Source organism: Erinaceus europaeus, chromosome 4 (assembly GCF_950295315.1).
Source record: "Erinaceus europaeus chromosome 4, mEriEur2.1, whole genome shotgun sequence".
Classification (NCBI taxonomy): Eukaryota; Metazoa; Chordata; class Mammalia; order Eulipotyphla; family Erinaceidae; genus Erinaceus; species Erinaceus europaeus.
Genome location: NC_080165.1, coordinates 56,964,613 through 56,992,104, shown reverse-complemented (window position 1 = coordinate 56,992,104; position 27,492 = coordinate 56,964,613). Strand labels below are relative to the sequence as shown.

The 27,492-nt window shown below is 49.7% G+C and overlaps 1 protein-coding gene and 1 long non-coding RNA gene across 2 annotated transcripts in view; one reads left to right on the top strand and one right to left on the bottom strand.

Moving 5' to 3' along the window:
• LOC132538072 (uncharacterized) overlaps positions 1–10,042 on the bottom strand; it is a 35,396-nt gene extending 25,354 nt beyond the window's left edge. The window contains exon 1 of the long non-coding RNA XR_009549486.1: positions 9,586–10,042. This is a non-coding gene — a long non-coding RNA (uncharacterized LOC132538072). The remainder of the gene's footprint in view (positions 1–9,585) is intronic.
• On the top strand, positions 964–26,667 carry IP6K3 (inositol hexakisphosphate kinase 3). Its single transcript, XM_007527444.2, has 6 exons — positions 964–1,118; positions 11,136–11,473; positions 18,978–19,188; positions 20,081–20,262; positions 21,680–21,855; positions 25,116–26,667. Exons 2-6 carry the CDS (start codon positions 11,272–11,274, stop codon positions 25,566–25,568), a joined length of 1,224 nt encoding a protein of 407 aa, XP_007527506.1. The 5' UTR covers positions 964–1,118; positions 11,136–11,271; the 3' UTR covers positions 25,569–26,667.
• The last annotated feature ends 825 nt before the right edge of the window (positions 26,668–27,492 follow it).

The window sequence follows — 27,492 nt, the reverse complement described above, 5'->3', positions numbered from 1 at the left end:
ACATGCTGCCACACTTCACCAGGTCTTGGCAGACATGTTGGGGACTTACCTGTTCCCTTTACTGCTCCCTCACCCTACCAGGCTGGGAGTTGGATGGAGGACAGTACCTGGGGCCTCATAAACCTGGCATCCAACTTAATCCACTCTGTTCTGGACACAAACCTTGTCCTTCCTGACATAAAGATGTTAGTTCTTCCTGGGGAGGTAAGGACAGAAGCATGGGAGAGGACTGTCCACTGCCTCCCAGCCTCAGGGGCCAACAGTCCCCATTCCCTGAAGACTCCAGTAACTCCTAAGTATTTCCATCTCCCTTGCCCCAGTCTCCCAATGCCTCTGGGTCTGTGCATATACTCTTCCTGTAATCCTATTTCTCTTTCAAATCTCTACTGATCACTTCCTCCATGATGCCTTCCCTGCCCCCACCCCCCAGGCTGAGTGAGGGACCCCCAGCTCCCATGTTTTTTTCACAATGTTCTGGAATTGCCCTTTAAGTAACACACACACACACACACACACACACACACACACACACACACATACAGTAAATCTCCTGAAAACAGGCACCTATCTGGCAGGTTTCTGGCACAAGGACCTCCAACAATACTTGACTGTCTTAGAGATGACTGATTGAATATCTTGCCTTTCAAGCAGCCATATTCTGGGACAAACTGGCAAAGGGATGGGGTGGTATGGGGACCAGGAGACCAGGGGAAGAAGCATACCACCTGCCCCTTAGCTTTGCCTCAGCAACCTGCCCTGGGTAACCAGGGTCTGACATCCATGTGGGCAGCTAAGCTGACCCAGAACACTCCCCCTCCTCCTCCTCTCCCTTCCAAGGCCCTCTGGCCCTGCCCCAGGGCAGTCAAACACCAGCTGACAAGTGGACATGCCAGCCTCTGCCAGCCCTTCCTGAGGATCAGGTGATATTCCCTCCCCAGGCCACAGCAGGGTAGACCTCCCGCCTGCCCGCTCAGTGCTTTATAGACAGTGAGCTCTCCACACGGGACACTGGGAAACGTCTTTGCCTGACACCTGCAGCTGGTGGACACTGAAAGAGAAGATTTCTCCCCACTAGAATTGCACACATTCCTCATGAACCCTCTGGGAAGGAGGCCCTGGTAAGTGATGCCATGAGGCTGAGCCCCTTCTGATGCTGGAGTAAAAGGAGAGAAGGGCTTGTGTCCACAGGACCTGACCATATCGAGGAGGCCAGAGGAAGTGATAGTATCACCATCCAGGCTAAGTAGGGATCCGCTTTGGGGAAGTACCAGTATGTCTGTGTGTCTGTCTGAGTGTACCCGTGTGTAGAGAAGGCTGGACCATCAGTAGTACGGAAATGCTGTCATTTGCTCCTGTCCCTTCACTCTCCTCCCCACCCCCAGCATAGTAATCTCAACCCTCCCCGTCCTAAGGTGTCCCCAGGTCCTCTAGTGTGGAGGTGGGGAGGGTTGAGCTGAGTGAGTGGAAATTTGCAGAGGCAGCTGTGGGGGCAGGTGTAGAGACTGGGGCCAGTGGTTCCCGCTCCTGGCTGGGTTTAACCCTTAGCACAAGTTGCTGCCCCAGGAAAGGCAGACAACAGTGCCCTGGCCTGGAACAGCATGTCCTGTCCCAGTAGCCCCACCCTTCCGCTGGGCAGGCCCAGGCCTGGGATGACACCAGCACCCATGGGCCCAGTGTCCCCACAGAGAGGGGTGGTTGACCACAGGCACTGGAGGCATGTCAGTAACAGGGAGCTCACTGCCCCTGCCTGAGTCCTCCAAACATTCATGCAAGGTCCCATGGACAGGGTATGAGTTGCTGTGTCTTTCAAAAGCTGCAAGATTTTTAAACTGAATTTTATATTTTTACTATGAAAAACTTGAAACCTACAGGAAAAAAAAAGAAACAGAGCAGAATATATTGTAAGAATTTGCATATCCTGCACCTGGATTTAAACAGTTGTTTGAATTTTGCCATATTTGCTTTATCTTATTTGCTAAAGCTCAAGTATCTGGGACTAATGTGCAATCATCACAGCAACCTCCCCTCAAAGTTCCTCAGCAAGTTCTTACATAACCCTGACACCATCCCTGCTCACAATATGAGCCTTCCCTGCTCACAATATGAGAGCCTCTGCATCAAGTCTTCCCAGGACATCCAGCCACCCCACCCCTCCATGTCTGTGGATGCCTCTTAAGACCAGGAACCACTAAGTGGTGCACTGGCAGTGTGTCTTCAAGGTGTCTTTCTTGGGGACTCATATGCCCCGGTTTCCCCCACCCGACACTGACATGCTGGCCAGTGACCTGGCCATTCCACAGGAAGGTGAGATTGTGGCTGGGTCAGACAGCTCTCAGTACAGTTGGGAAAACTGTGGCTCAGAGAGAGACAGGAACAGATCTGAGGCAGAACCCCGCACCCCTCCTGTGTCTCTTCCTGCTCCCACGGAGCCAGGCCCTTACCAGGGTCTTACTGGAGCCTGTATCTCCTCTGCAAAGAGAATGTGGCCCCGGGGATGCCCCTGAACCCTCTGGCCCCACCCCCCACCGCTACCCTTTGCCCAGCACATCTCCTCATCCTGTGGGCTGCAGCAGCTCCCTGCCTGCTCCTGCTCTGAGCTGGACCTTTGAATAACCCCCTCCTCTGCAGAAGCCCCCATGGTTGCTGTCTTGTTCTCCAGCAGCCGCAGGGAGCAATAATCAAGTTTATGAGCACAGAGCACCACAATGGGAGCTGGCAGGAGGTGGGAGACGGGCACAGGAAGTACCACAGGGGCAGCCCCTTACTTTATGCTAGCTGCTTTTCCTAAGCACAGTGAGCCCCATCCTCTATTTCATCAAATAAATAAATAAATAAATAAATAAAAATTTAATTTTAAAAAAGTCAGTGGGGTAGGAGTGGAAACTTCAACCACTGATCTGAGCAGTCTGAGTACAGATCTGGAAACCCTAGGGCTTTAAGGGCCTCTGGGCCAAGAGCTTGCTGGCCATAGGGTCTGAATGGACAAACTCTCCCTGGGCAGTCCTTGTACATCTGCTGCTGCCCTCTGCTGGGGAAAAGCTTGCAAACCCTCTCCCTGAAAAGGCTCAGCTGTGTGGCCTCAATGCCCTGGGGCCACACACTGAAATGTGCTTGGAACCTAAAAAGCTGTTTCTTCTAGCATCCAGAAAGTAGCCAGGCTAGTGACTAGTTAACCACTAGAATGCACACTTTACCATGCACTAGGACCCAAGTCCCAGGCCCCAGGCTACCACATGGGAGCATCATGCAAAAGGGGAAGTGTCCTGAGCTATGGTGGAACAGTGCTGTTGTGTCTCCCCTCTCTGTGCTTCTCTCTTCCTCATTCACCTGTTTCTGGGAGAAAGAACTTCTGCTATTTTCTGGCTCACAGGCCTTTTGTGTGAGGCTGATGGCTGGTCATACTACTTAGAGTAGGGGAGGGTATCAGGTCAGAAATGTTCAGGTCTGGGTGTAGCTGGCAGTGTGAGACCAAGGGTGTCCTTGGACCCACATGCTCAGGACAAGACTGAGGCTTCTGTCTCCCCACAGCAGCCCTCTCAGAGGCGCTAGGCTTCTTGAGTCATCTTGGCCCCATGCATCTCCCGCTGTGACAGCAAGCTCAGAACACTGCTGGCACTGCTAAGGACATTTGTCAGTGGCTGAAGGGCTTCTAAACTAATAATCGCTGTATTAAAATCGCATTTGGTCCTCAAGCTGGAGGAGTGTTGGGAGATTTTAAATGTTAAGAAGGGGGGGGGGGAGGAATCTGCTCTCAAAGGATAAAATCAGTCCTGAAATAGATTCCTGCAACTGAGGAATATGAAGTATTACTCTATGGCTCTGAAAAGCCAGCCATGCTTGGGAAATGGATGGCTTCCAAAGCCCATATTTTAACGATGGCTAGGCAGGTGATGTGTGAGGACCCCCTGCATCTGTGTTGATCTCACAGGGGCTAGGGGCCATACAAGCAGGAGCACACACTATCCTATAGCCCTAGAGTCATTCCTAAAATAGATCTTTAAAACTTAACTGGTTTTTTTTTTCCTCCAGGGTTATTGCTGGGGCTTGGTGCCTGCATTATGAATCCACTGCTCCTAGAGGCTTTTTTTTTTTTTCCTTTTTGTTGCCCTTGTTGTTTTATCATTGCTGTGGATATTATTGTTATTGATGTTGTTGCTGTTGGATAGGACAGAGAGAAATCGAGAGAGGAGGGAAAGACAGAGGGGGAGAGAAAGATAGACACCTGCAGACCTGCTTCACTGCTTATGAAAAGACACCTTATAGGTGGGGAGCTGAGGGCTCGAACCGGGATCCTTATGCCGGTCCTTGCACTTGGCACCACGTGTGCTTAACCCGATGTGCTACTACCCGACCCCCAAAACTTGATTTTTTTTGTCCACCCAGAAAATTATCTTGTGCCTTCCCAGCCAGTATGACCCCAGATGATACACAGCTCTCCACCCTGTGACAAACTCCAAAACCCTCCTGCCCATTACGATCTAAGTGATTTTAAATGGTTTTCTGGTCCTCTCATCTCTAATAGATTAAAAGAATGTTCCCTTGGGCATTGCAAAGGCATTGACTGGTACTGTAGCAAACCTCTAGCTCTGAGAGGCCCACAGAGTGTACATTAGAGCTGCGGAGGAGAGAGGGCAGGCCATAAAGCATGTTACTTCTGAATCTGCAGCCTGACAATGTTTCCTATTGCAGTCTTCTTTTGGCTACAAGCTGTTTCTTAATTATCTCCTCCACAGAACACTTCCCACCTCAGATTTACTAGGATATAGTCCTGAGTACTTCCACACCTCAGTGATCTCAGGCGGTCCCTCCTCCCCACCTAGAGGGAGAACCAGACAGGCTCCCCTGGTGGCCTGACTGCCCCTCCTGCGAGTTGCATGGAGGGCCAGAGCTACAGCTGCCTTTTCCTGCCTACACAGCCCCCATCCTCACTCTTCCCCAGTGCTCCCCACACACGCTCACCCAGGACTGCACCCACTCAGCTCTCAGACACCTTCCCAGGCCCCTCATACCACCTGCACCTCAGTGGTATCTCTCTAATCTTTTCAGCTAAGATTCATTTTTCAGCATGATTTTTTCCCCCTTCGATGCTCATTACACTTTTACTGTCTGGTGGTTGAGGAAATGGATGATGATAAAAACTACTAAGTAGTCAATAATGCCTTTAAATGAATTTGTATTTTGGTAATCACCGGAGTTTGCATACCTCTGAGGAACAATTCTGCACTGGGGTATAACTCCTCCAGTCTGCAGATGGTGCTTGTGGTTTCTGGTCTGAGCTAGGCCCGGGCAGTTCTCCTTCACCTACACACACAACCCACTCAGCCAAGCCCCTCAGTGGACTCTGCTGCCCCTGGACTGGTGTCCACCCCACCCAACAGGTGCAATCTCCCGCAGCCTCCCATTTCTGATAGTCCACTACTGCAGCACTCAGCAGGGCAGGACCTTGAACAGGACCTGAGAGCTGGGCCTGTGTCCCAGGAGTCCTGAGGGAGAGTGCCCAGAGGCAGAATGGACTGGCTTTCAAACAGACAGACTGGCTGATCCCAGCTCTGGTGTTCATGAATCCTGCACCCCAGGGAAGCTCTTTAACTTTGCGCCATCTGAGAAGCATGTTCTGAGAAGCAGACAGTGATGGCAAAGCCAGGGGCTCACAGGGGGGTGCTCAGTAGCTGAGTCTGTTATAGTACGAGGGTAAGTGATGCAAGGAAGGGTTGGGTGCCTGACTCAAGTATAACCCCAGCAAAGTCACTTGCAATGTAAGGGCTCCATCCAGAGCACTAGGCTGTGACTTGGCAACATAAGGATGAACTGGATTGTGTGTGCTTCTTTATAAACTACCCTCAATCTCACACACCCAGTGTGGCGGAGATGCATTTTTCTATTTTCTGCATGTCCAGAACACATTATCAGTCAGAGTGACTGTGCTTCAAGGTCATCATGCCAGGGGAAAAAAAAACTATGAGGGGCTATTTTCTCTGAAACCTCCCACCACCCTTATTCACTTGTGTCACATGGCCACACTTACCATCCAACGGCAACATCAGGTCCCCACAGATAACCTCAGAGATAGCTGGTTCTGGAATACTGGGGAAGAGGAGGGGTGGCAGAAGGAGTAGCCAGTTCCTCATATGCTTAAAAATCCATGTGCAATGTCAACCAAAAGCCTTAACTGTTGATCACCTGCTATTGGCTTTATCAGTAACACAGTTGACTGGCATACATTTTGTATGAGAAAATCCTAAGAGAGCAGCTGAGGTGATGTTTTCAGCAGGTAGAAGACATACCTTGCAAACTTGAGGCCTCAAGTTCAAATCCTGAATCTGAATGTGATTAGAGTGGTACTCTAGTCCCTCCACCTTTTTCTCTCCCTCTCTCAATAGATAAATTACTTTTTTTATTTTAGAAAAGAAAATCGTAAGACAAAATGCCCCATACTATGATGCTCAATAGTCTAAGTTTGTATCTTCTACTTACAAGCAGAGCAGTGGGCACATGTAATCCAAGCCTGTGTTGTCCAAGGGTCAGCTGAGCCTGTAAACAGCCCCCCCCACCCCAATGGCCAGTGTCCTGACATGAGGAACTGACAGGTTTTAATAAAATATCATCTCTGACTTATAGAGTCCCAGTTTAACTGGTAGTTCCCCCTCCATTCTCTGAGAGTGGTGACTTGTCTGTTTGTTTGTTACCAGTTTAGCACTGGTTTATAGTGATGCAGGGGCTTGTATCTGGGATTTTGAAGCCTCAGGCATGAGAGTTTCTTTGCATAATCACTATGTTATCTCCCCCACTAGGAGTGGTGAGTTCTAAAGGAGGTTTACCTCCTGTAAATTTCAGCCTGCTTGGGCTTAGCAGAGTGTCTTGCAGGCTGTGTGCACAAAGCAAAGCCAGCAGCAGTGAGCCATGACATCCTCACTCCCCAGGCTTGACGGCTGACCTCTGTCATTATGCCTGGCATCACTGGTATTGTCCTCTGGCCCCACTCTGACTGCTAAACACAGCCACAGGCCCTGATGCCTGTGACTGTCCTTTCAGACAGGGAGTATCCAGAACACCGGGGGCAGGCTAGCTGTCACTCAGGGGTCCCACAGAGCAGGGTTTGCACTGACAGGACAGCCCAGGGCTTCATTTCCCAACCAGCTCAATGACCAGGCCCCAACAGAGATATTAGCCCTTCAGTCTCCTGTAATGAGACCCAGGGTTATGTGATTCAAGACAGACCCACTGACAAGGCAAAAGGACATAGGAGAACCTAGACCCATGTATCCACTATTTCTGAGAGAGAAGGGTTTTCACCTGTGCAGTTATGACCTCCTGCTCCCTACATTCTCTCTCCCTGCCTCAGGAAGACCAAGAAAGGATGCTGAGCCAGGGTGCTGGGTGTGGAGGTATGGGATGGAGAGAGGACAGCTGTCCCCTCCAGAGCAGTGAAGGAAGTCCAGGGTATTACAGTAAGTGTGTCAGAGGGGAACTGGGTCCTGCCTCAGTCAAACACCTCCCCTGACTTCCCAGCACCCAGGATAAGTCATAGGAGTCAAACCCAAGAATAACCCAGACAGTGATAAGCCTTGAGTGGTGGTGGAGACACATGAAAAGAAGACTCCACAGAGGAGTTCCGAGTGTGTTGTCATCTGAGCCTCACAAAACTATGACGGTGGGAAGGTGGTAAATCAAGTGTCAGAGCAGTCACCCAGCTCATCCGCAGGGCCTTAACAAGTTGGTGGGAATGCCTAAAATGGGCTTGGGCTCCTGACCTCTTTCCCTGAACACTTAGAAAATACAACAGGGCATAGAGGCATTGATAGAAATATCCATGCTGTGACAGAAATCCTACCCATGGCAAAAAGGAGGTCTGGACTGAGAAAGGCCCATCAACTTGAGTTATTTATTTGGGACTTCCATAGTGGTGGCATGGGTCACAGTAGAAGAATAGAGGCCATCCCTAGTTGTATCCTAAATAGCTGGAATTGTACACAAAGATGACAAGAGAGAAAGTCTTGGCTTCCTTGGGAATCCAGTGTCACCATCAGTACTGAGAAAAGGCACTGAGCATTTCCCTGAGGAGAAGTAAAGTCCACCTGTCCAGCTCAGGCAGATGCCCAGGTGCTGAAGCCACACCCCATGCATCCCCTTCTACCCTTTCCCACCAGCTGGTCTGCTGGAGGCACCCAGACATCACTTGACACCTGAAGATGACCCCTGAGAGCAGGAGGCTCTATTTCCCAGCAGTGGAGTGTGGCTCTCTCTAAAGCACAGGCCTGTTACTCTGCAGACACACATTCACACCAGCCCACCCAAAGCCCAGGACAGGAGGATGAGGGTCCTTCTGCCTCACTCTGCGTTCCCTGAGCAACTACAGCCAGGGCTCCTGAGAGCATCTGCCTGTCAGGTGATGGTGTATACAGAAGTATGAAGCCACCACCACCACCACCACCACCACCACCACCACCACCACCACCACCACCACCACCACCACCACCACCACCACCACCAGGGCATATACTGCTGTCTCTGGGGTGAGTGGGCTGGAAGGCCAGGCGACACTTGGGAACAGATGGAGAAAAACCAAAGAGTGACAAAACCTGGCTTCCTTTCCCGGTGCAACCAGTGACACACAGGCAACTCCTTTCCATCCTCCTCTGGCACTCAAAGTAGATAAAACAGCCTTCTCCCTCCTCCACAGCCTGGTAACCATGTCCTGGGCTCATGTGCCTGAGCCCAAATCCCTACTCTGCTTCTATTAGCTGGGTGTACACAGGTCAGTTACTTGATCTTCCTGGGCCTCAGTCTAACCTATACAATACCTCATGGGCTAGTCATCAGGCTTAAAGGGGTCAGTCTGTGTGAAGTACTCACAACACTGGAGCACTGTGCACTTGTTTCCATTTGTAATCAGCTCCTCCCCACACATCACTCCAAGTGCCATCCTTGTCTTTGAGCTCCTTGAGTAGATGTTGCTGGGGAGGTGAGGAAGCCAAGCCCAGGAGCCAGCCTGAAGTGTCACCAGGCACATGGGCAAGACCTAGCTCATTCATGCTGGGCCTGGGGAGGTCTGTGTATGAGCAACGGGGCCTTTGTGCCTTCTAGGAGTGCCTTCTTGGTGCCTTCTAGGCTATAAAAGAATTTTATAGCCTGATTATCCTCTTATTACCAAGTGCTTTTGCCTCCCCCTCCCAGTGAGTCAATCAGTTGGCTGAGGCCAACACATGAGCGCTATGTGCAAGGCAAGGACACAGCCTCCTCAGTGTCCCTGCTGCCTTCTCATCACCACCATATTGCAGCAGGGCCAGGCTTGCACTGTGCTATCCCCTTTGAAGTCTCGACCAGAGGGAGCAACCCACCCCTGGGTCACTGCTGAGGCCCCTCCACAAATCAGTGCCTCCCTCCCCCCAGCACTCCTGGGGCAGGTCTCAGAGCTGAGCTGTGCAGAAGTCTTGTCTGCTGTCTCAGGCACATCTATCCTCATCATCAGCTTCCAGAAACTTGAACCCTAACCTTCCATCATGCTGCAGACATGCAGACAGCTCTCAGACACCTCCCCCTGTGTGTTTCCAGCAAAGGAAACACACACCAGGCAGAAGATATCACCTGTTCATTTTAAAGAGGCAGTCTGAGGGCCTGGGAGATAGCTCACCCAGCAGAGAGTACACTTGACCCTTGTTCCATCCCCCACGTCACCACAAGGAAGCACCTTGCAAAGGGAAAGCTTAATGAGCAGTACAGCAGTGCTGTGATATCTGTTCTTCTTTCTCTGTCTCTTTGTCTTCTACCTTTTATCTAAGGGAAAGAAAAAAAGAAGGGGAAAAAAAAAACACTAGGAGTGGTGGAATCAGTCAGGCATAAAGTCCCAGCAAAATCCTGGTGGCAAAATTAATTAATGTACATGGGAGAGGCCCATGTGTGGGGAGTGAGTGGGCCAGGCTGAAGCTCTCAGTGCCACCTCATGCTAGAGGTACAGGTGGGTGGCAAGACTTGAACAAACAGGCACTGCTGTACAAGGAGACAGTGTGCCATCCCCATGACCACAGCTGAAGGGCACTAGAGAGTTAACCACGCCTGCTATGCCCAGCCCAGGCACATCCTCAGCCAGGAGTCCTGCAGAGGAGAGGGTATTAATAACTTGGTAGTGACGGGCACCACTGCAGGAATGTTCTCTGGGATGGAACAAATAAAGCCAGAAGAGCCTCTCCTCACAGAGTCTCCCCAGCACTCTCCTGGCACAAAGGCAGGACACCTTCAGTGGCTGTCTGCAGTGTGTCTGCTGTTTGCAGTTCCAAACTCCAGCGACTGCCTGAAGCTGAAAGTGAAGGCAGGTGCAGGCCAAGAAATGAGGGGGCCCCTCTTAACTGATGCCTCTCCCTTGGCCCTCAGCCCACATCAAGACGTTTCAGGCCCAGCTTTCTATATCTGCAAAGTAGTACTGACAGCCTGACTTTCCCAGGGCTCCTGGGGACATACCAGTAATAATGCTGGGAACAATGCGATACATCATGTTTATTATGCTCTTAGCTCTGGCCCCTGGGTTAACATTGTCACTGACTTCAGTTCTGTCTGTAACTCTGTGACTCATTATTTTCCTATTGTAAAGTTGGGGGAACTGAGGCCCAGAGAGCTTTAGTACTTCCCCAAGGCTACACAGCAGCAATGCAGAGCAGATGTGGTATGAACTGGTGGTGCACAATGTTGTCATACAAAGCCTCTTGTTCCCCTCACCCCAAGCCCCTGCAAGCCCCTGCAAGCCCCAAGTGACAGAAACCCTGCTCTCTTCCAGTTGGGCCTGGGATCAATGTTCCCAGAGGCTGAACGCAGCATGGGTTATCTAGACTCACCCTCTGCACACTGGGAACTCAGCTGTGGATACTAATGAATTGTTTCGAGGCTCTAATATTTAAATCCAAAAGGTACAAAACAGTACTGAGTGAAAAGTGTCCCTCTCAGCCCTGGTCCCCGGAGGCAATGACAGTTCTCAGTGTCTTATAACAGATTATTGCAGAAGTCGTGCTATCTTGTTTAACCACTGTGGGGAGTGACTGGGGACAACAGGTACTGCCAAGCACCCCCACCCCCACCCCCACTGCCCCAAGGAGGCCTGCCACCTCCTCCCCCCCCCCTCCTCACCTCCTCCCTTTGCTTTCCAGAGTCCCAGCCAAGAGCCCAGGCCTGGGAGACCAGCCTGCCGCAATAGCGCCATAGGACCACTGACAGCCTGCCTCAGTGAGGGCCACTCCTCTACCTCAGAACTGCTTTGCCCGGCTCTGCAGGGCACCCTTTGCCATGGTTGTTCAGGGTGGCATGGACGCCAGGGACGCCGCAGTGGCGGCCGTGGAACTGGAGCCCTTCCTGCACCAGGTCGGGGGGCACCTGAGTGTGCTGAAGTACGATGAGCATACCATCTGCAAGCCCCTCATCTCCCAAGAGCAGAAGTTCTACGAGTCCCTGCCACTGGCCATGAAGCAGTTCACCCCCCAGTACAAAGGTGAGTGCCCAGAGCGGGCGGCCACACTAACGCCCGCCTTTCTTCATGCTTCTTCCTGTGCTGTGGGTGTGTGCAAGAGCTGCCTTAGAGTTGTGCCCCTCTCCCACAGCCACGCTGCCCTTCACCTAAACTCTTCAAGCCTCCAGATCCAGAATGCCATTTGGCATCCCTACCCCACCCTGGTGGGGTATCCTGGTTTGTGCTTCAAGAGTGCTAGGGCTGGCTTCCAAGGCCAGAGCTGGTAGAGGCTTCCTTCAACTCTCTCTGGGCACCTAAAGGTGTGGTCTGGGCCTAGGCCTGGGCCAGGGCATGGAATATGAATGCCTGCCCTCATCCAGGACAGACAGAGTCAAGGGACAGACTGCCCTCCTGTTGTGGCTGGGAAGGTATGCATGCACTAGATCGCATATGCACGTAAGAAACCTGCAGGTGGGGCACTAGAGTCCAAGGAGAGGACTGTTTTGCCTATACCCAGCATTCAGTGAGGGTCACAGGGCCTGCCTCTGCCAACCATCAGCCCCCTACCAGGATGAGTGCTCCGCAGAATCACCTGCTTTAAAGAACTATAGATGTCTGACTAAAAGCCTCTGCCCTCATTGCCCAACTATGAGCAGTGCAGGCCATGATAACATCTCTGTAAGAATTCACTTGCATTTGAATAATCAAGATGACTGCGAAGGACAGAGCCTTTCTACACCAGTGTGTTTCAAAGAGCAATCTGGAATTGCCCAGCTTCACCAGAATGCAGTGTGCATTTGTGTGTGTGTGTGTGTGCGTGTGTTTTGAAACGCAGGTCCCCAGGCTGGATTCTCCATCCATGAATCTCTGAGGCCAGAAGTCAGGAATCCGTATTTATCATGATCTAGATTAAGACTCACTAGTAGGGGCCCAAGACCTTGAGCCCTGGGCAAATCTTCAACTCCAGCCTGTCAGGGCCTCCTGAGAGTCCATGACAAGACCAATGAGTGTCACACACTGAAAGACAGAGACAGACAGTTGGTGTGCAGCCTGCTCAGCCTCCCGTGGCCTCCGGGGACTGCAAACTAGAGCTGCTTATCGATGGTGGGTCACTGCCCATCTTGTCAAGGCACCTACCGGAATTAATGTCTGTCATTCTGAAACCAAACTCAACCCAGCAAAGGGGCAACAGGACCTTAGGTGGGGTGGCCCCTGCCCACAGCAGTCTCATGCTCTTTCAGTGTCTGGAGCTGAGACAGACTGGAAGGGCAGCTATGGGAAAGCAGAAGCAGCTGTTCTGACTCTGGCACCCCATTCTTCCCACACATGCCCCATCCGTAGGGGAGGCAGGCTGGCATCACTCTTAGGCACCTCTGGACATGGGTCTGCTGTCCAGACCCCTCCCCTGCCCTGCTTCTCTCTCGAGTTTGGTGCCACCTGCCTTGGGGCTCTGCTCACTTGATAGATTAACTCAGTGGAGGTGTCAGAGCTACATGCTTCAGCCTCTGCCTTCATGCATCACTTAAGAGAAAGTGTTTCCAAACAGGGCAGGGTGGAGTGGAGCCAGGGGGGACTCAATGATACTCCTCCAGTAAGACCACAGGGCCTGGTGATTGTGAGGCAGGGCCCTAGGGCTGCAGGGCCCAAGCATGAGGTTCTCATGAAGTAGAAATGCTGATTCACTCTCTGGCCACAATCAAGGGACCACCTACATAAATTTTCGCCTAAGGAGTTGCTAGAAAAAAGGTACAGGACCCAAACCCTCAAGCTCCCAGATGAAAGCAGGCTTCTCATTTCCCTGGCAAAGAAAAGGCTGGACACAGCTCTAAGTAGACTCTATGTACTAACTCACATCACCACAACACTATGAGGTGGCTACGGTTAACCCCAAGTGAGGAGACTGAGGCACAGAGAGGCTACCTGACTGGTTCGGGGCCACAATGAGAGACAGAGCTGGGTCACCCAGCTCACAGGGCTGGTGCCCAATATGGGCTCTAAGCCCCAGAGCCCTTCCACCAGCCCCTGCCACTGAGGAGTGGGACCCCACAGAGCCAGTGCTAGGGCTGCTCAAGCCCAGTGAGGATAGGGCGAGTCACTCAGGACTACTGAGCTAGTGACAGGCAGGAACACAACTACCAAGGGCAGTCTCCCCAAGCCAGGAACTCATCTGGGGCCTTTTGCTGGGCTCCTTGGGCACAACAGTGTCTTGGGACTGCATCCTTCTGCCTCCAAGTGTGCATATCGGCTTTGGGCTAGCCAGAACATACCTCTAGGTCCAATTAGTTACAGATGGGCCAGACTCATATTACAGACAGTAGTGAATAAATGCTCTCATGAGCTTAAAAATAAATACATGACAGAATATTCACAAGACTGAGGAAGCTGCTCAGCCAAACTGAAATTGCTGAGATGCTCTGGGCATGTCAATCATGGCAGTAAGCACTCTCATCTGCCCAGACAAGGTGGCAGATTGGGGCGCTGGGGGAGGACTGGCTGGTGCAGGGGGAGGGGAAGTTGGGGAAAAGACCCCCACATACACACACTCTCCTGGCTAGGTGGGGGCAGCTTGGAATCCATGGGCCCCTAAAGCCTGGTCTCCATGGACCTAACACACAGGGCAAGCTGGAGGTCAGGCCAGAGAGTCTGGATTCCATTGGTGTGCTGCTCCTGCCAAAGGCAGGCAATTCAAGATTGAGACTGTGTGCAAGGAGGCTTTGTTCTGGGCCCCACGCTTCAGGGAGAAGGGTTGGGCTGAGCCAGCGAGGTGTGTGAGGGAGGGAGGGAAGGAAGGGGGGTGGAGATAGATAGATGGAGACTATACACAGCTAGTCAGAGATACAAGGAAGACTGAGTGAGAGGGCAGGGACATGGCTGGTTGTGTAGCTCTAACAATATGAGAAATAGAAATGACTTTTAGACTTTATTGGTTTTGGGTTATTTGCACCTCAACTTGCTTCCATTTATTTAGACACTCAGAACTGATGCAGTCAGACAAGAGCTGGAGCCTGGAGAAGTAGATGAAGGTCTGGTTTCTTGTTCCTCCAGGCAGGCCTCCCAGGCCCAGGAGTCCCTAAGATCAGGGTTTCTGGCAGACCTGTCATTAGAGCCTCACGGTGGAAAAGGTTAGGTGGCCACTAGTGGCACCTTGGCCTGCATTCCAGATTCTCCAAGCAGCTGGAGAATCTGTGCTGGGGTGACCCTCCTCCCTGGGACAAGCACAGTCACCCTTGTGCCCGAGGAAACAGGGCTAGATGGTAAACACCATGTCCTTGGCCTTCTGAGAGTTTCATCCTTCTTATCCCCCATGGGGTGGAGGCCCAGAACAGCTCTGTTCATCTCCACAGCTAGAGTGGCCAGAACAAATATGACAGGGACACAGCAGGAGTGTTCCTCCTCTACATACGGGTAAACACAGTGTGACCACACTGAGTCTCCTGGGACAGTCCCCGACTCCACGTCACAGCCTGTTTTTCCATAGCTGCATGTGGTGTGGCCTTCTCCCAGCTCTGCCCTTACCAGCTGTGTGACCTTGGGTGAGGGATGCAAGCTCTCTGAGCCTCAAGGACTCCAGTCAGCTGCCTTAGGGGCTGTGACTCTAGAGGAAAAGAAAACACAGGTGATGCTGCAAACAATAGGTGTAAAGACCAGGCAGGGTAGGCTGCCTTTGGGGTCATCTCCCAGACAGCCTTCAGCCCTCTGCTCACACATGGAGCAGCTCTGGGAGATCCAGCTGAGGGCTGCGTGCTGGGGGGCTCAGGGAAAAATGATGCCAGATTCTCGGACAGTATTATTAGTAGTTCCATTATTAGCTCACAAGATGCCAGGGCCCAGGATGCTTTTTTTTTTTTTAGGAGCTTTTAGAACTGAATGTCACTCCCAGGCTAGAAAATTAGGGCACTGGGAATCTGAGATGACAGGACTGGCCCAGGGAGACCACTGAGCTAGGCATAGGCAGCCCAGAAGAGCAACTCACTGAGTTACAGAGCAACCTTGAAATTGAGTGTCTGTACCCAACACCCCAAGAACCAGGTAGGATGCAAGCAGGGACATCAGCTCCCTGGCCTGCTGGCTCAGCAGAAACTGCCACTTACACTGAGAAGTTAGCCAAGTGGCTAAGGGAGGAAATCAAAACCCCAGGAGATGTGGGCACACACAGCCTGTGCCCACTCTCAGTCAGGGTCCCAGCAAAGAATGAGTAATGTGTCCAAAGAGGTCTAAGTGGAGAGAATAATGTAAGGATCTGTTTGCAAAGTTCATGCTGGATTAAAGAAATAGTGATGGTGGTGGGAGGAAGGGTGGTCAGTGCTCCTGCACTTAAAAAGTGACTTAAAAAGACTTAAAAATTAAGAGATTCTGAGTTCAGTTCACAGAATTGTATGTGCCAGAGTGATGCTTTGGTTCTCTCTCGCTTTCCTCTCTACCATAACTTAACAAATAAATAAATAAATTTCTTGAAAAAGAGAGTGAAAGGTTAGGAGGGAGGGGGGAGGGAGAGAGAGATTTCTTTAAATAAGAGGGTCAATGAAATAGCTCACTTGGATAGTGTGCTCCTCTGACATGTGCATGACCCAGGTTCAAGCCCGGCCCCCACCACACTAAAGGAAGCTTTAATGCTGTGGAACCTCTCTCTCTCTCTTTTAAATTTTTTTAAATCTTTATTTATATGCTGGATAGAGACAGTCAGAAATTGAGAGGGAAGGGGGTGATAGAGAGGGAGAGAGACAGAGAGATACCTGCAACCCTGCTTCACCATTTGTGAAGGTTTCGCCCTACAGGTGGGGGCCAAGGGCTCTAACCTGGGTCCTTGCACACTGTAACATGTGTGCTCAACCAGGTGTGCCACCACCTGGCCCCGTTCCCTTTCTCTCTCTCTCTCTCTCTCTCTCTCTCTCTCTCTCTCTCCCTTCTCTGTCTTTACTAAAAAGAAAAGAGAAGAAAAAGGAAAGAAGGGTGGGAGTAGATAGCATAGTGGTTATGCAAAGACACAATCATGCCTGAGGCTTTGAAGTCCCAGGTTCAATCCCCGTACCACAATAAACCAGAGCTGTGCAGTGCACTGGTGTTCCTCTTTGTGTCTTTCTCTCTGCATCTCTCTCAAAAATAAAATATATACTTTAAAAAAATAAATGTTAAAAAAAACTGTAAAAAAAAAAAAGGAAAGAAAAATTAACTGGGTTGATGAGATCATCCAGCCCGTAGAATGCACCCTGTATCCCGCACAAAGGCCCAGGTTTGAGACTCCAGCCAACACATGAGCATACCAGCACAGGGAAAGATTCACAAGCACTGTAATAGTGCTGTGATGTCTCTCTTTCTCTATCTGTCTCTTCTCTTTTATGGGGAGAGAGGCACACAGATGACTTTCAGGCGCAGGAACAGTGTAATTATATAGGCAGGAGCCCCAGTGACAATCCTGGTAGCAAAAAAGGAAAGAAAAGGAACCAGTTGGGCATCATAAAGGCACCTAATGACCAGCGTCATAGATCACTAGAAAGTTTTAACCAGATTTAAGCAGAAGGCCAGAATTGACCCAGCAAGACAGAGTCACAGGGGAGCACAGGTATGGTAGAGGCATACTGCAGCAGGAAGCCAATGGGATAAATACTGCAAACTCCCCGTCTCCTACCAATGCACCCCACTAACCAGCCTACCAGAATCCCTGGGAGAAAGTCAGATGAAGTCAGATGGAGGTGGGGTGGCCTGGGAGGGAGCAAATAGCTCATGGCTTCAGCTGCAGAGGAGCAGGGAACCATGGATTCTAAAGATGTCACAGAATCATTTGTGTGACTATCTTCTGTGTCACTACCAGGAATAGTGTTCATTCCTCCCCAGAACTCTGATGCAGCTGGGCACCCACTGGCTGCCAAGCTCCACAGAAGAGAGCCTGGCTATGCCACCAGAGGGTGACCACAGAGTCACTAATGTGTGAGCCAGGGTCAATTGCCCAGCCTGGCCAGTGGCCCAGAGGAGAAGCCCAATTAGCACACTGGCCCACAGGGCCTGCTCACACCCATCACTTGAACATCCAGTGAGTGGAGCAGCAGCCCTTATGAGGTACTAGCAGTTGGGGAAATCTCACCAGTCTGCTGTTATACACAGAACCATGCTCCACAATAATCTCCATGTGTTGTGAATCTAACCAAAGGAAATGAAGCAGAGATTGGGGGAGGGTGCCATGTCCTGAGCCCCAGAAAGCTGGTAGAGGAAAGATTCCAGAAACGCTGGGCAGATACAGGTAAAAGGACAGATACAGGGGGCCGGGTGGTAGTGCAGTGGGTTAAGCGCACATGGTGTAAAGCACAAGGATAGGCGTAAGGATCCTGGTTCAAGTCCCCAGCTCCCCACCTGCGGGGGGGGGGGGGGGGAAGCGCGCTTCACAAGCAGTGAAGCAGGTCTGCAGGTGTCTTTCTCTCCTCCTCTGTCTTCTTGTCCTCTCTTGATTTTTCTGTCCTATCCAACAACAACAGCAATATCAACAACAATAACAACAAGGGCAACAAAAGCGGGGGTGGGGGAATAAGCCTCCAGGAGCAGTGGATTCATAGTGCAGGCACCAAGCCCTAGCAATAACCCTGGAGGCAAAAATAATAATAATAACAGATACAGAGGGAGTAGAATGAGGCAAGGAGAAGGAGGAATGGGAATGGGATGGGGCCCTACTTCCCTGGCTATCACTCTAAGGGATCCCAAGTTTGGGTACTGTTGGGACATGTGACCATGAACAGAGGAACTAGAATTTCAACAACAAAGTATACATAACTGCCTTTATTTGTTTGCTTGATTTTTGTATTTAACCAGAGCACTGCTCAGCTCTGGCTTACAGTGATACCAAGAACTGAATCTGGGATCTCTGATGCCTCAGGCATAAAAAAATCTGTTGCATAAACCACCATGCTATTTCCCTGGACCCTTATTTTTCATGTGCTGCTGGGAATGAACCCAGGTTCTTGCACATGTCCATACCGCTGAGTCACCTCCCAGCCTTTTTTGTTTGTTTATCAGAGCAATGCTCAGCTCTGGTTTACCTTGGAGGAATTGAACGTTGGATTTTGAAGCCTCAGGCATGAGAGTCTCTTTGCATAACCGTTATGCTATCTCCCCACACCCTCCAATCTTTGTTTCAGTCTATATTTTTGGGAGGAGGAGGGAAGACATCAAAGCACTGCTCCATCATCCATGCAGTTCCCTTGGTACCCCTGGTGATCCCCATGGGATACCAGAGGCATGATAAGGCCACACTCTCCCTGCTGGGCCACCTCCCAGCCTCAGGGCTGGCTTTGTTTAAAGCAGAACAGGAAAAGACATGTGGTAGAGCAGAGGCCATGCCAAGATCAGCCTATGGCTATTCTCTGCAGTCTCCACAGTGTTGGCTCATTCTGTAACAGGACAGAATCAGCGAATGAGGACCAGCCCCACTGCTCTCCCTGGAGAGAGGAAGGAAGGGCGGTAACCAGGGCCAGTAAGCCAGAGGCCTACGGCATGTCACCCCCTGCCATGTGCCCACTCAGGTAATCTCCATCTGGCTTCTCCCACATGTGCTCTGCAGGCACCATCACCGTGCACCTCCGGAAAGACAGCTTCGGCCACATCAGCCTGGTTGCCAACCCACTAACGAAGAGCCAGGGGCCCTTCCAGGTCTCCAGAGAGTCCACAGTGGCGATATGGCAGACACTCCAGCAGACCGCCAGTAACAGTGGCAGCACCAACCCCCTCGCCCAGTGGCAGCATGCACAGCTGGCACACTCGCTCAAGGAGAGGTGAGGGCCACTTGGCAGAACAGGAACCGGGCCAGGGATGGGTAGTGCTCCCACCTGCACCAGGGCCAGTAGCTCCCCTTTGGGGCCAGAGCAGAGAAAATGAGAAATATCAACCTTGGGTGGCTCTGTCTAGAATAACCAGTGTCACTAAATAAAGGAGAGAGTATTCTAGGACTCCAGTATGTTTCCTCTCAGAGCAGGCATTCAGGATGTATTTGTTTAATCAGATACCTGTTTCACTGAGGCTATTAAGTGTCTCTGGGGGCACAAGTGTAGAGCAGAAACCCCAGAAGAGTTGATGCAAAGGGAGAGGGTAGCTAATGTCTCTGAGACCATCTTTCCTGGAGGTGGGAGCAGGATGAGGACAGGGGTCAGCACCCACTGGGGCCTCTGATTCACAAGTGGCTCAGGGCAACCGAGGTCCCTGGAGAGGTTCCCTAAACCTCTGCTCATGTTAGCTGACCTTTCTCCGATGAAAAGGATCCCTGGAAATTTTTTTAACATTTATGGGAAACAAAAGGGAGCTAATACAATGAAAGTGCCTCCCTTCCCCAAGGAACACTGTGAATCTAATTAAGCCTCCTGGCTTGACGTCAGGAAGTGGTGCATTACCTACCTTTCACAGATGAAGAAGACAAGAGGCAGAGGGCAGGAGAGAGGGTGCACTAGGACCTGTGACCCTCTCAAGAAGGTGTTGACAGGACACACCCCACTAACAGCTGACACCCCAGGAGCATGGTCCCAGGCTGCGCTGAGCCGAAAGGGTACTCTGTGAGCATCCCAAGGAGTCTCAGGGTCCAGCCCAGGAGAGCCCACTCAATCACAGGGACAAGCACCTCTCCCCCAGCATTAATGACTGCTGTCCTGACTGTCCTGCTTCCTTCTCCCACAGCCCGGCGAAGTCGCTCCTGAGGTCTGAGTTCTGCCTCAGCAGCCAAGTCTTATCTCTGGTGGAAGATGCTGAGAAGAACCAGGCCCAGGCAGAGAGCAGCAGCTTTAACCCCTGGGGCCTGCATTGCCACCAGGCCCACCTAACCCGCCTGTGTGCTGAATACCCCAAGAACAAGCTGCATCGTATCCTTACCTACACTGAGTACCCACCAGGAGATAGCGGGGAGCAAGGGGAGGTAACATGGACATGGTGTGTGTGTGTGCACACAGGAGGTCTGGGTTGGGAGAAAAAGCCTGACACTTTCTGTCCCTATCAGCCCTGAAACCTGGGTACCTAGGAGCAAGCAGATGTCCCCAGAGGATGACTGCAGTGTACAGTGTGGTGCATCAGACTGGACAGAGAGCTGCAACTCTGCCACCTGAGCAGTAAAGACCCCTAGCTGAGCTAGGGGGTGGTGGGGGTTTCAGGCAGGTCGATATGACTGCCATGCCATACAGAGGGTACAGGGGGTTCAGAGGACTGAAGGTGGTCCCCATACTCCATCCTCCTCCACCCTCCCTTCTCTCCTTTCAGACCTCTGCCTGTGGAGTTGAGGGAGTGAGAAGGGCTATAACTCCTCCCTTAGGGACATTTTCAAGAGGTGAGGTGGGCTCTTAGGGAAGGCATCTTCCCATCCCTTCCCTTCCTTTCCTTTAAGGCGGACATTCTCAACAAGCAAATTTAGGCTTGAAAGGCCCTTTTTTTTTTTTTTCCTCCTCCAGGGTTATTGCTGGGCTCGGTGCCTGCACCATGAATCCACTGCTCCTGGAGGCCATTTTTTTCCCCCCTTTTGTTGCCCTTGTTGTAGCTTCGTTGTGGTTATTATTATTGCCCTTGTTGATGCAATTCGTTGTTGGATAGGACAGAGAGAAATGGAGAGAGGTGGGGAAAACAGAGAAGGGGAGAGAAAGATAGACACCTGCAGACCTGCTTCACCACCTGTGAAGCGACTCCCCTGCAGGTGGGGAGCCGGGGGCTGGAACCGGGATCCTTACGCGGTCCCTGCGCTTTGCGCCACATGCGCTTAACCCACTGCGCCACCACCCGACCCCCTGAAAGGCCCTTTTGTCACCACCAGGCCCCTCCCTACAAATGGGTGGCTGGTTTCACAGTATTTACCAAGACACATCTGCAACCTTAATCCCTAAGAAACTTTTGCAGGATAATTACTCCACTGAAATTAATATTCCTGCAACTCATCTCCGAAGCCAACATCAACCCTTCTCCCAAAAGGTACTGCCCCATTCAGCCGACTGGAGGTTTTAGCCTTATGATTTTCCACCATAAGATCTAAATTGGGTATGGCCTACCAGGGATTTCACACATACATTTAAATCTCAACCTCAGAGCAAAAAGAAAAAGGAAAAGAGCTCTCGCATAAACTCCCCCTAAATAAATGGACTTATTAAGGCAGCCTGCAAAGTTAATACCTTGAATTCCTAATAGCTATGAGAGCTCTGTAATGAAAGAAAGCAGGAGGGGAGAACAGGTGCCCAGAGTAAGGGCTCAGCAGCCAGCTTCAGCAGGTGATCACTGCCTCCCTTAACTCAGCGTGACCAGGGTTCCTGTTGTTGGAAAACTTGGTGTCACAGTACAAGCGTCCCTGCATCCTGGACCTCAAGATGGGTACCCGTCAGCATGGGGATGACGCATCCGAGGAGAAGAAGGCCCGGCACATGAGGAAGTGTGCGCAGAGCACCTCGGCCTGCCTGGGTGTGCGCATCTGCGGCATGCAGGTAGGTGGGTGCCAGCACCTGCACTGGGCTGAGGGCCTGGGGGGCTGGGAGGCTGGAGCCTCGGCACCTCCATGGAGGTGAGAAGGGCTCACCAGGCATCAGCCTCCAAATAGCCCACATGCTTCTCTGGTGTGTGCCTTTTCATTTTCCTGATTAAAAGGTTTAAAATATCTTGAAAAGAAAAGAATCCTATGAAGAACAGTTTGATAGAGTAAGAAGGAGGGGGGAAGCCTTTAAGACTAGGGTAAAAATTACTCATTTCCCCACCTGCAGGGGAGTTACTTTACAAGTGGTGAAGCAGGTCTACAGGTGTCCATCTTTCTCTCCCCCGTCTTCCCATCCTCTCTCGATTTCTCTCTGTCCTATCCAACAACAATGATGATGATAAACAAGAATGATAAACAACTAAGGCAACAAAAGGGAAAAAACTGCCTCCAGGAGCAGTGGATTCATAGTGCAGGCACTGAGACCTAGCAGTAACTCTGGAGGCAAAAAAAAATTTACTCATTTTGAGTTTTAATAAATACAAAAAAGAAGAAAAAGAAGCTATGAGATGTATCCTATCCTATCCTATCCTTTGGACAAAATGGATGAAACTGGCAGTGACTGTGTGTGAAGTAAGGAAAGAAATGAAAGACAACTACCAGATGGTTTCACTGATATGTGGAACATAAAAAGTTGAAACACCTGTCTAGGTGGTGACACACCTGGTTAAGCACTCACCTTACAGTGAGCAAGGGCTTGGGTTCGAGCCCTGGTCCCCATCTGCAGGGGGAAAGCTTCACAAGTGGTGAAGCAGGGCTGCAGGTGTCTCTCTAGCTTTCTCCCTCTCTATCTTACCCTCCCCTGTCAATTTCTCTCTCTCTATCCAATAATTAATTAATTAATTAAATTTAAATTAATTAAAATATAAAAAAGTTAAAGTTAACAAAAGAGAGAGAGAGCAATCGAAACACATGAACTTGGGAAAAAAAGTCAACCCATATCTAAGACTTTGGGAGAACTATGATGGTTATCATTGTGAGGTGTGGACAACAGAACTCTGGTGGTGGGAGTGGTGTGGACCTATACCTCTATTACCTTATAATCTTTTAAATCACCAATAAAAAAAATACCAGGAAGAAAAGGTGTCCACTCTGACCCTTTTCTCTGGGGGACCACCACCACCTACGCCTCAAGGAAATTCTTCTCATGTGGGGTCTTTTCCTCCCACATCCTCCTGCCTTTTCTATTTTCAGTGTGGTATAGAAGATTGAATCCGGAACCTGGTATACATGCTCTGCTACTGAGCTGCCTCCCCACCCCAGGATTTTTTAATTTTACATTTTATGGGAGAGAGATCAAAGCATCACCCACCATCCATGGAGTTTCCCTTGTCTGTCCTTGGTGTCCCCTGACCCTGTGGTGCCAGGAAAGCCAAAGCACTCTGCCTGCTGAGCACTACACCAAACCCCGCCCCGCACATGCATGATCCCACTACTCCCAGGCTGAAGCCACTCCTCAGAGGCTGCAAGGCAGTCTGCTCTTTGAATTCTTACTAGTCACTCCTTCTTTCTCCACCTTTCCTGCTCCTTTCAGCTACAGACTGGAAAGGTCACAATCTGCTAGGCCAGGCAAAGGGATGGCTAGTCTTTTTCATTGCACGGGAGGGCACGCTTCATTTCTGCGGCTCCAGTGCGGCTGCAGTAAAACAGGAGGAAATAAACCTTTTCCATCCATTTGTTCTTATAGTCTGTCTACTCAAAGCAAAATCAGACACCGATTTGACGGTAAATGTTATAGCTTTCCTTAATTGAAACTGCCACCCCTTGAAGCTGGAAGTTGAGTCTATAAATTTGTTGCACAGATGTCCCTTGGAAGGCTTGAAATGCAGTCCTCAAGAGAATGGAGTGTGATGATTTGTGGTGTAAATGGAATCTCTCTCCAGACCTCAAACTTTCTGAAATTGATCTGATTTATTTAGAAAGTGATGCCCATCATGTCTTTATGACAGCTAATTTAGCAGCCCATCAAAGGTGACACCAAGTCTATCATCTCTTTCTGCTTTTTTCTCAGCTCTGGTTCTCCATAAACATATCATATAATCTGAAGGCAAGAAAGACCTGAGATGCTGTCTCAGGCCCTCCCAGGTGTGCGCCAGGCAGAGGTGTGCCAGATTCTGTTGCCATGGCAGTTACTGGCCTCTGTTCAGCCTCTGCTGCTGCCTATGCCATCTAAATGAAATGGGGCTTATAAGAATTCAAAGAGAGGGAGTCAGGCTGTAGCGCAGCGGGTTAAGCGCAGGTGGCGCAAAGCACAAGGACCGGCATAAGGATCCCGGTTCGAACCCTGGCTCCCCACCTGCAGGGGAGTCGCTTCACAAGCAGTGAAGCAGGTCTGCAGGTGTCTATCTTTCTCTCCTCCTCTCTGTCTTCCCCATCTCTCTCCATTTCTCTCTGTCCTATCCAACAATAATAACTATAACAATAAAACAACAAGGGCAACAAAAGGGAATAAATAATTAAAATAAATATTAAAAAAAAAGATTTAAAAAAAGAATTCAAAGAGCACTGACCCCTCACCCCACCCCCGCACCCCATCAGCATCACTTTCCCATCTGCTCCTTTCTGGTGGCCAAAACGTGATAGGAGAGAGGAGCTGATGCCAAGGAGAGGAGAGAAGCCACCAGCCCCACTGAGCTGCTGTGAACCTCCCTCCCTCCCTCGCCCTGTCCCCCACAGTTTGATTGTCTGCCTGAAAACTCTACACTAGAGCTACCTCCACTCTACCCCAAGAGCCATTTCTGTTTCCTCAGAATCTGCAGAGAAAATACTCTATAAACTTTGTTGGGAGAATTTTAATCTAGTTGACTTTCCAAGGCCACTGGCTGTAATTTCAGATTTCTACTAAAGCTTTCTAGCTTGGGTTTGCTAATATTTGAATTGAAGAGGGCCAGAAGCCAGGATTTAAATCATGAGGCTGACACTGGAAATTCATAAGAAAAGAGAACCAAAACTTTTCCTTGTAGATGGAGGGTCACTTCTGTAGGGTGAAGGATCTTTAGACCTTGGATTCTTACTAAAGGTTTGCTCAGAAAGCATTTTAAAATGTAAAAGCTATACTTGCACTAGATAAGAAATCATCTTCCCATTCATTTCGGCCATTATTGCCTGGTGTCTCCTGGAAAGCTGCTTCTGTATTATGTTAGCTTATGACGTGGTGACTGTAGCAGATGTAATTTTTTTCTTCACATTTTACCTTTTTTTCTTTTTAAATATAAGGTTTATCAAGTTGATAAGAAGCACTTCCTCTGCAAAGACAAGTACTATGGGAGAAAACTATCAGTCGAAGGGTTCAGACAAGCCCTCTATCAGTTTCTGCACAATGGAACTCACCTCCGGACAGAGCTCCTAGGACCCATCCAGCGCCAGCTCCAGGCCCTCCTCTCTGTCATCAGGAGCCAGAGTTCCTACCGCTTCTACTCTAGTTCACTCCTCATCGTCTATGATGGACAAGACCTTCCAGAAAGTACCTCAGGTGGTCCCCATCAGGATCTGCAGTCAGCCCGGGGCAGCTCTTCTGACAATCTTGCTAAAGTTGACATTAGGATGATTGACTTTGCTCACACAACATACAAAGGCTCCTGGAATGAGCACACCACCCATGATGGACCAGATCCTGGCTTTATTTTTGGCCTAGAAAACCTTATCCAGATCCTGCAGAATATCCAATAGGGAGAATGAGAGTTGTTAGACACATATGGACTTCCCAGAGGTAATCTACAAAAAGACCTATAGTAGTAGTTAGGATACCTTTGATGTCTTTGTAAAAATCATATCTATGTTCAAAAAACATTTTTCTAAATGGCAAGCTATATTCACAGCTGCTAAAGAAACCAGCTCTGGAGGTAATTCCACATACCCTGACATCTTGAGCTAATGCTGATCATTGTAGACTGAACTGTTACTATAAAATGGTACTTGGGAGTATGCTTGGGGGGGGCATGTAGCATGAGTTAATGACCAGCATTACAGTCAGAGTCAGGGATATTTTCATTAGAAAAAAATTAATGCTTTCTTGCTGCTGCAGTCCTCACAAGCTATGAAGCAGAGAGAGAGAGAAAGAGAGAAAGAGAGAGAGAGAGAGAGGAAAAAGAAACAATAAAAACAAACTAAAACCTTACTTGAAGAAGCCTAGAAGAGTGAGCTCAAGAGGCCATGGTTTTTCATTCATGTGGGCTTCTCTCTCCAAGGGCAGGCAGAACTAGTAGATGCTTCTTACTTTCCTAAAGAAGCATTTCAGATGGGACAAGATAAAGCAGAACACTTCTGCCCACCTTGCCAGCTTTGTACTCAGGTTTTGAACAGACAACCAAATCCCAAGTTCTTCATTTTTTCCCATGGAGAGAAGGGTCTCTACTGATTTCCAAATACCTACTGGAAGAATTGACTCTGCCAGATTCTGACCAAATGGATTTGACCATGAAATGGAGCTGCCGGTAGAGGTGAAATGCACATGAAGAGGAGTCACTGATGTTGAACCTCCCTCTAGGCTTTCTATTTTTTATTTATTTATTGGGGGTGGGGTGGGGTGGGGTGGGGAGTCAGAAGAGGGGAACCTGGAGGACCCAAGAAGCCCAGTACAATGTTTACATGACTGGGGATAAGTGTAAATATGGAACAAAGAGCAAACAGTCCTAATTAATTCTTCTGCAGTGTGGAAACCTATTACAATGCCCATGAGTCAAGCACTGAGATGCATTACCCAATTAGGGAAATAAATTTGTTAATAAAATTGCTGAGGTCACCAGTGATTATCTGGTGCACCTTATTATTCTTTCTGTTTGTTTATTCTGATCATCACACTCTGCAGCAGTTACAATTTATGAGTGACTAGAGTATATGACAAGTACAGTTCACCAATTTCCTGCACTCTTTTGGGAACCTGGAGTAGGAAACAGTGGCTAGTAAAATGTTTGCCATGTATCTAAGCAACAGGTCTCAGGACTGAAAAATAAGTGGTTCTTCCATCTGAACCTTATACAGTGCAAAGTTAAGGGTTTTTTTTTTTTTGGGTTCTGGTGGCTAACTGCCATCAACTTTGAAAGATCCATACTAATAGAAGGAAATCAATGGCCTGGATATCAAGAAGCTTTTGTTTAATTTAGGTAAAAACTGCTTGCGTTTCCAAGCAAGTGAACCTTTCTGATTATGTGTGGCTAAGGTAATGATACACTCTCTGTGCCCAGGGTGGGGGAGTTGAATCAATGTGTTGTGGGACAAAAAAGAATCAACTGAAAATTGCATACTTGCCAATGACAAAGTGGAATCCTAAATATTGCCCTTTCTGATGACTACCTCACTTGAGAACCTGGTACTACATCAAACAAGTCCAAAGTTCCCTGGCCTGACTTCTGATTTCTCCCTTATTCCTCTATCCTTCTCTCCCCATTCCCTAGTTCTCAGTCCTGGGTGTTATGGGACCTGCCTGAACAGAAGGTAGAATGAATGATCAGCTACAATTTAAATCTTGGGTCTGGTCACCCATGTCATTAATGTGCTGCAGTTGCTTTTATGGGAAGACCTCTTACACCTGTCCATAGGATGTCCCCTCTTTCAGCTACTCCTTTACCTACTGGTGCCCTTCACTTGAAGCTGC

Bases quoted from the DNA above. Each gene is read 5' to 3' on its own strand.
- IP6K3 (XM_007527444.2), top strand. From the start codon at position 11,272: ATGGTTGTTCAGGGTGGCATGGACGCCAGGGACGCCGCAGTGGCGGCC. The intron at 11,474-18,977 runs GTGAGTGCCCAG...TGTGCTCTGCAG, and splicing joins GTTCACCCCCCAGTACAAAG to GCACCATCACCGTGCACCTC. The intron at 19,189-20,080 runs GTGAGGGCCACT...CTTCTCCCACAG, and splicing joins GCACACTCGCTCAAGGAGAG to CCCGGCGAAGTCGCTCCTGA.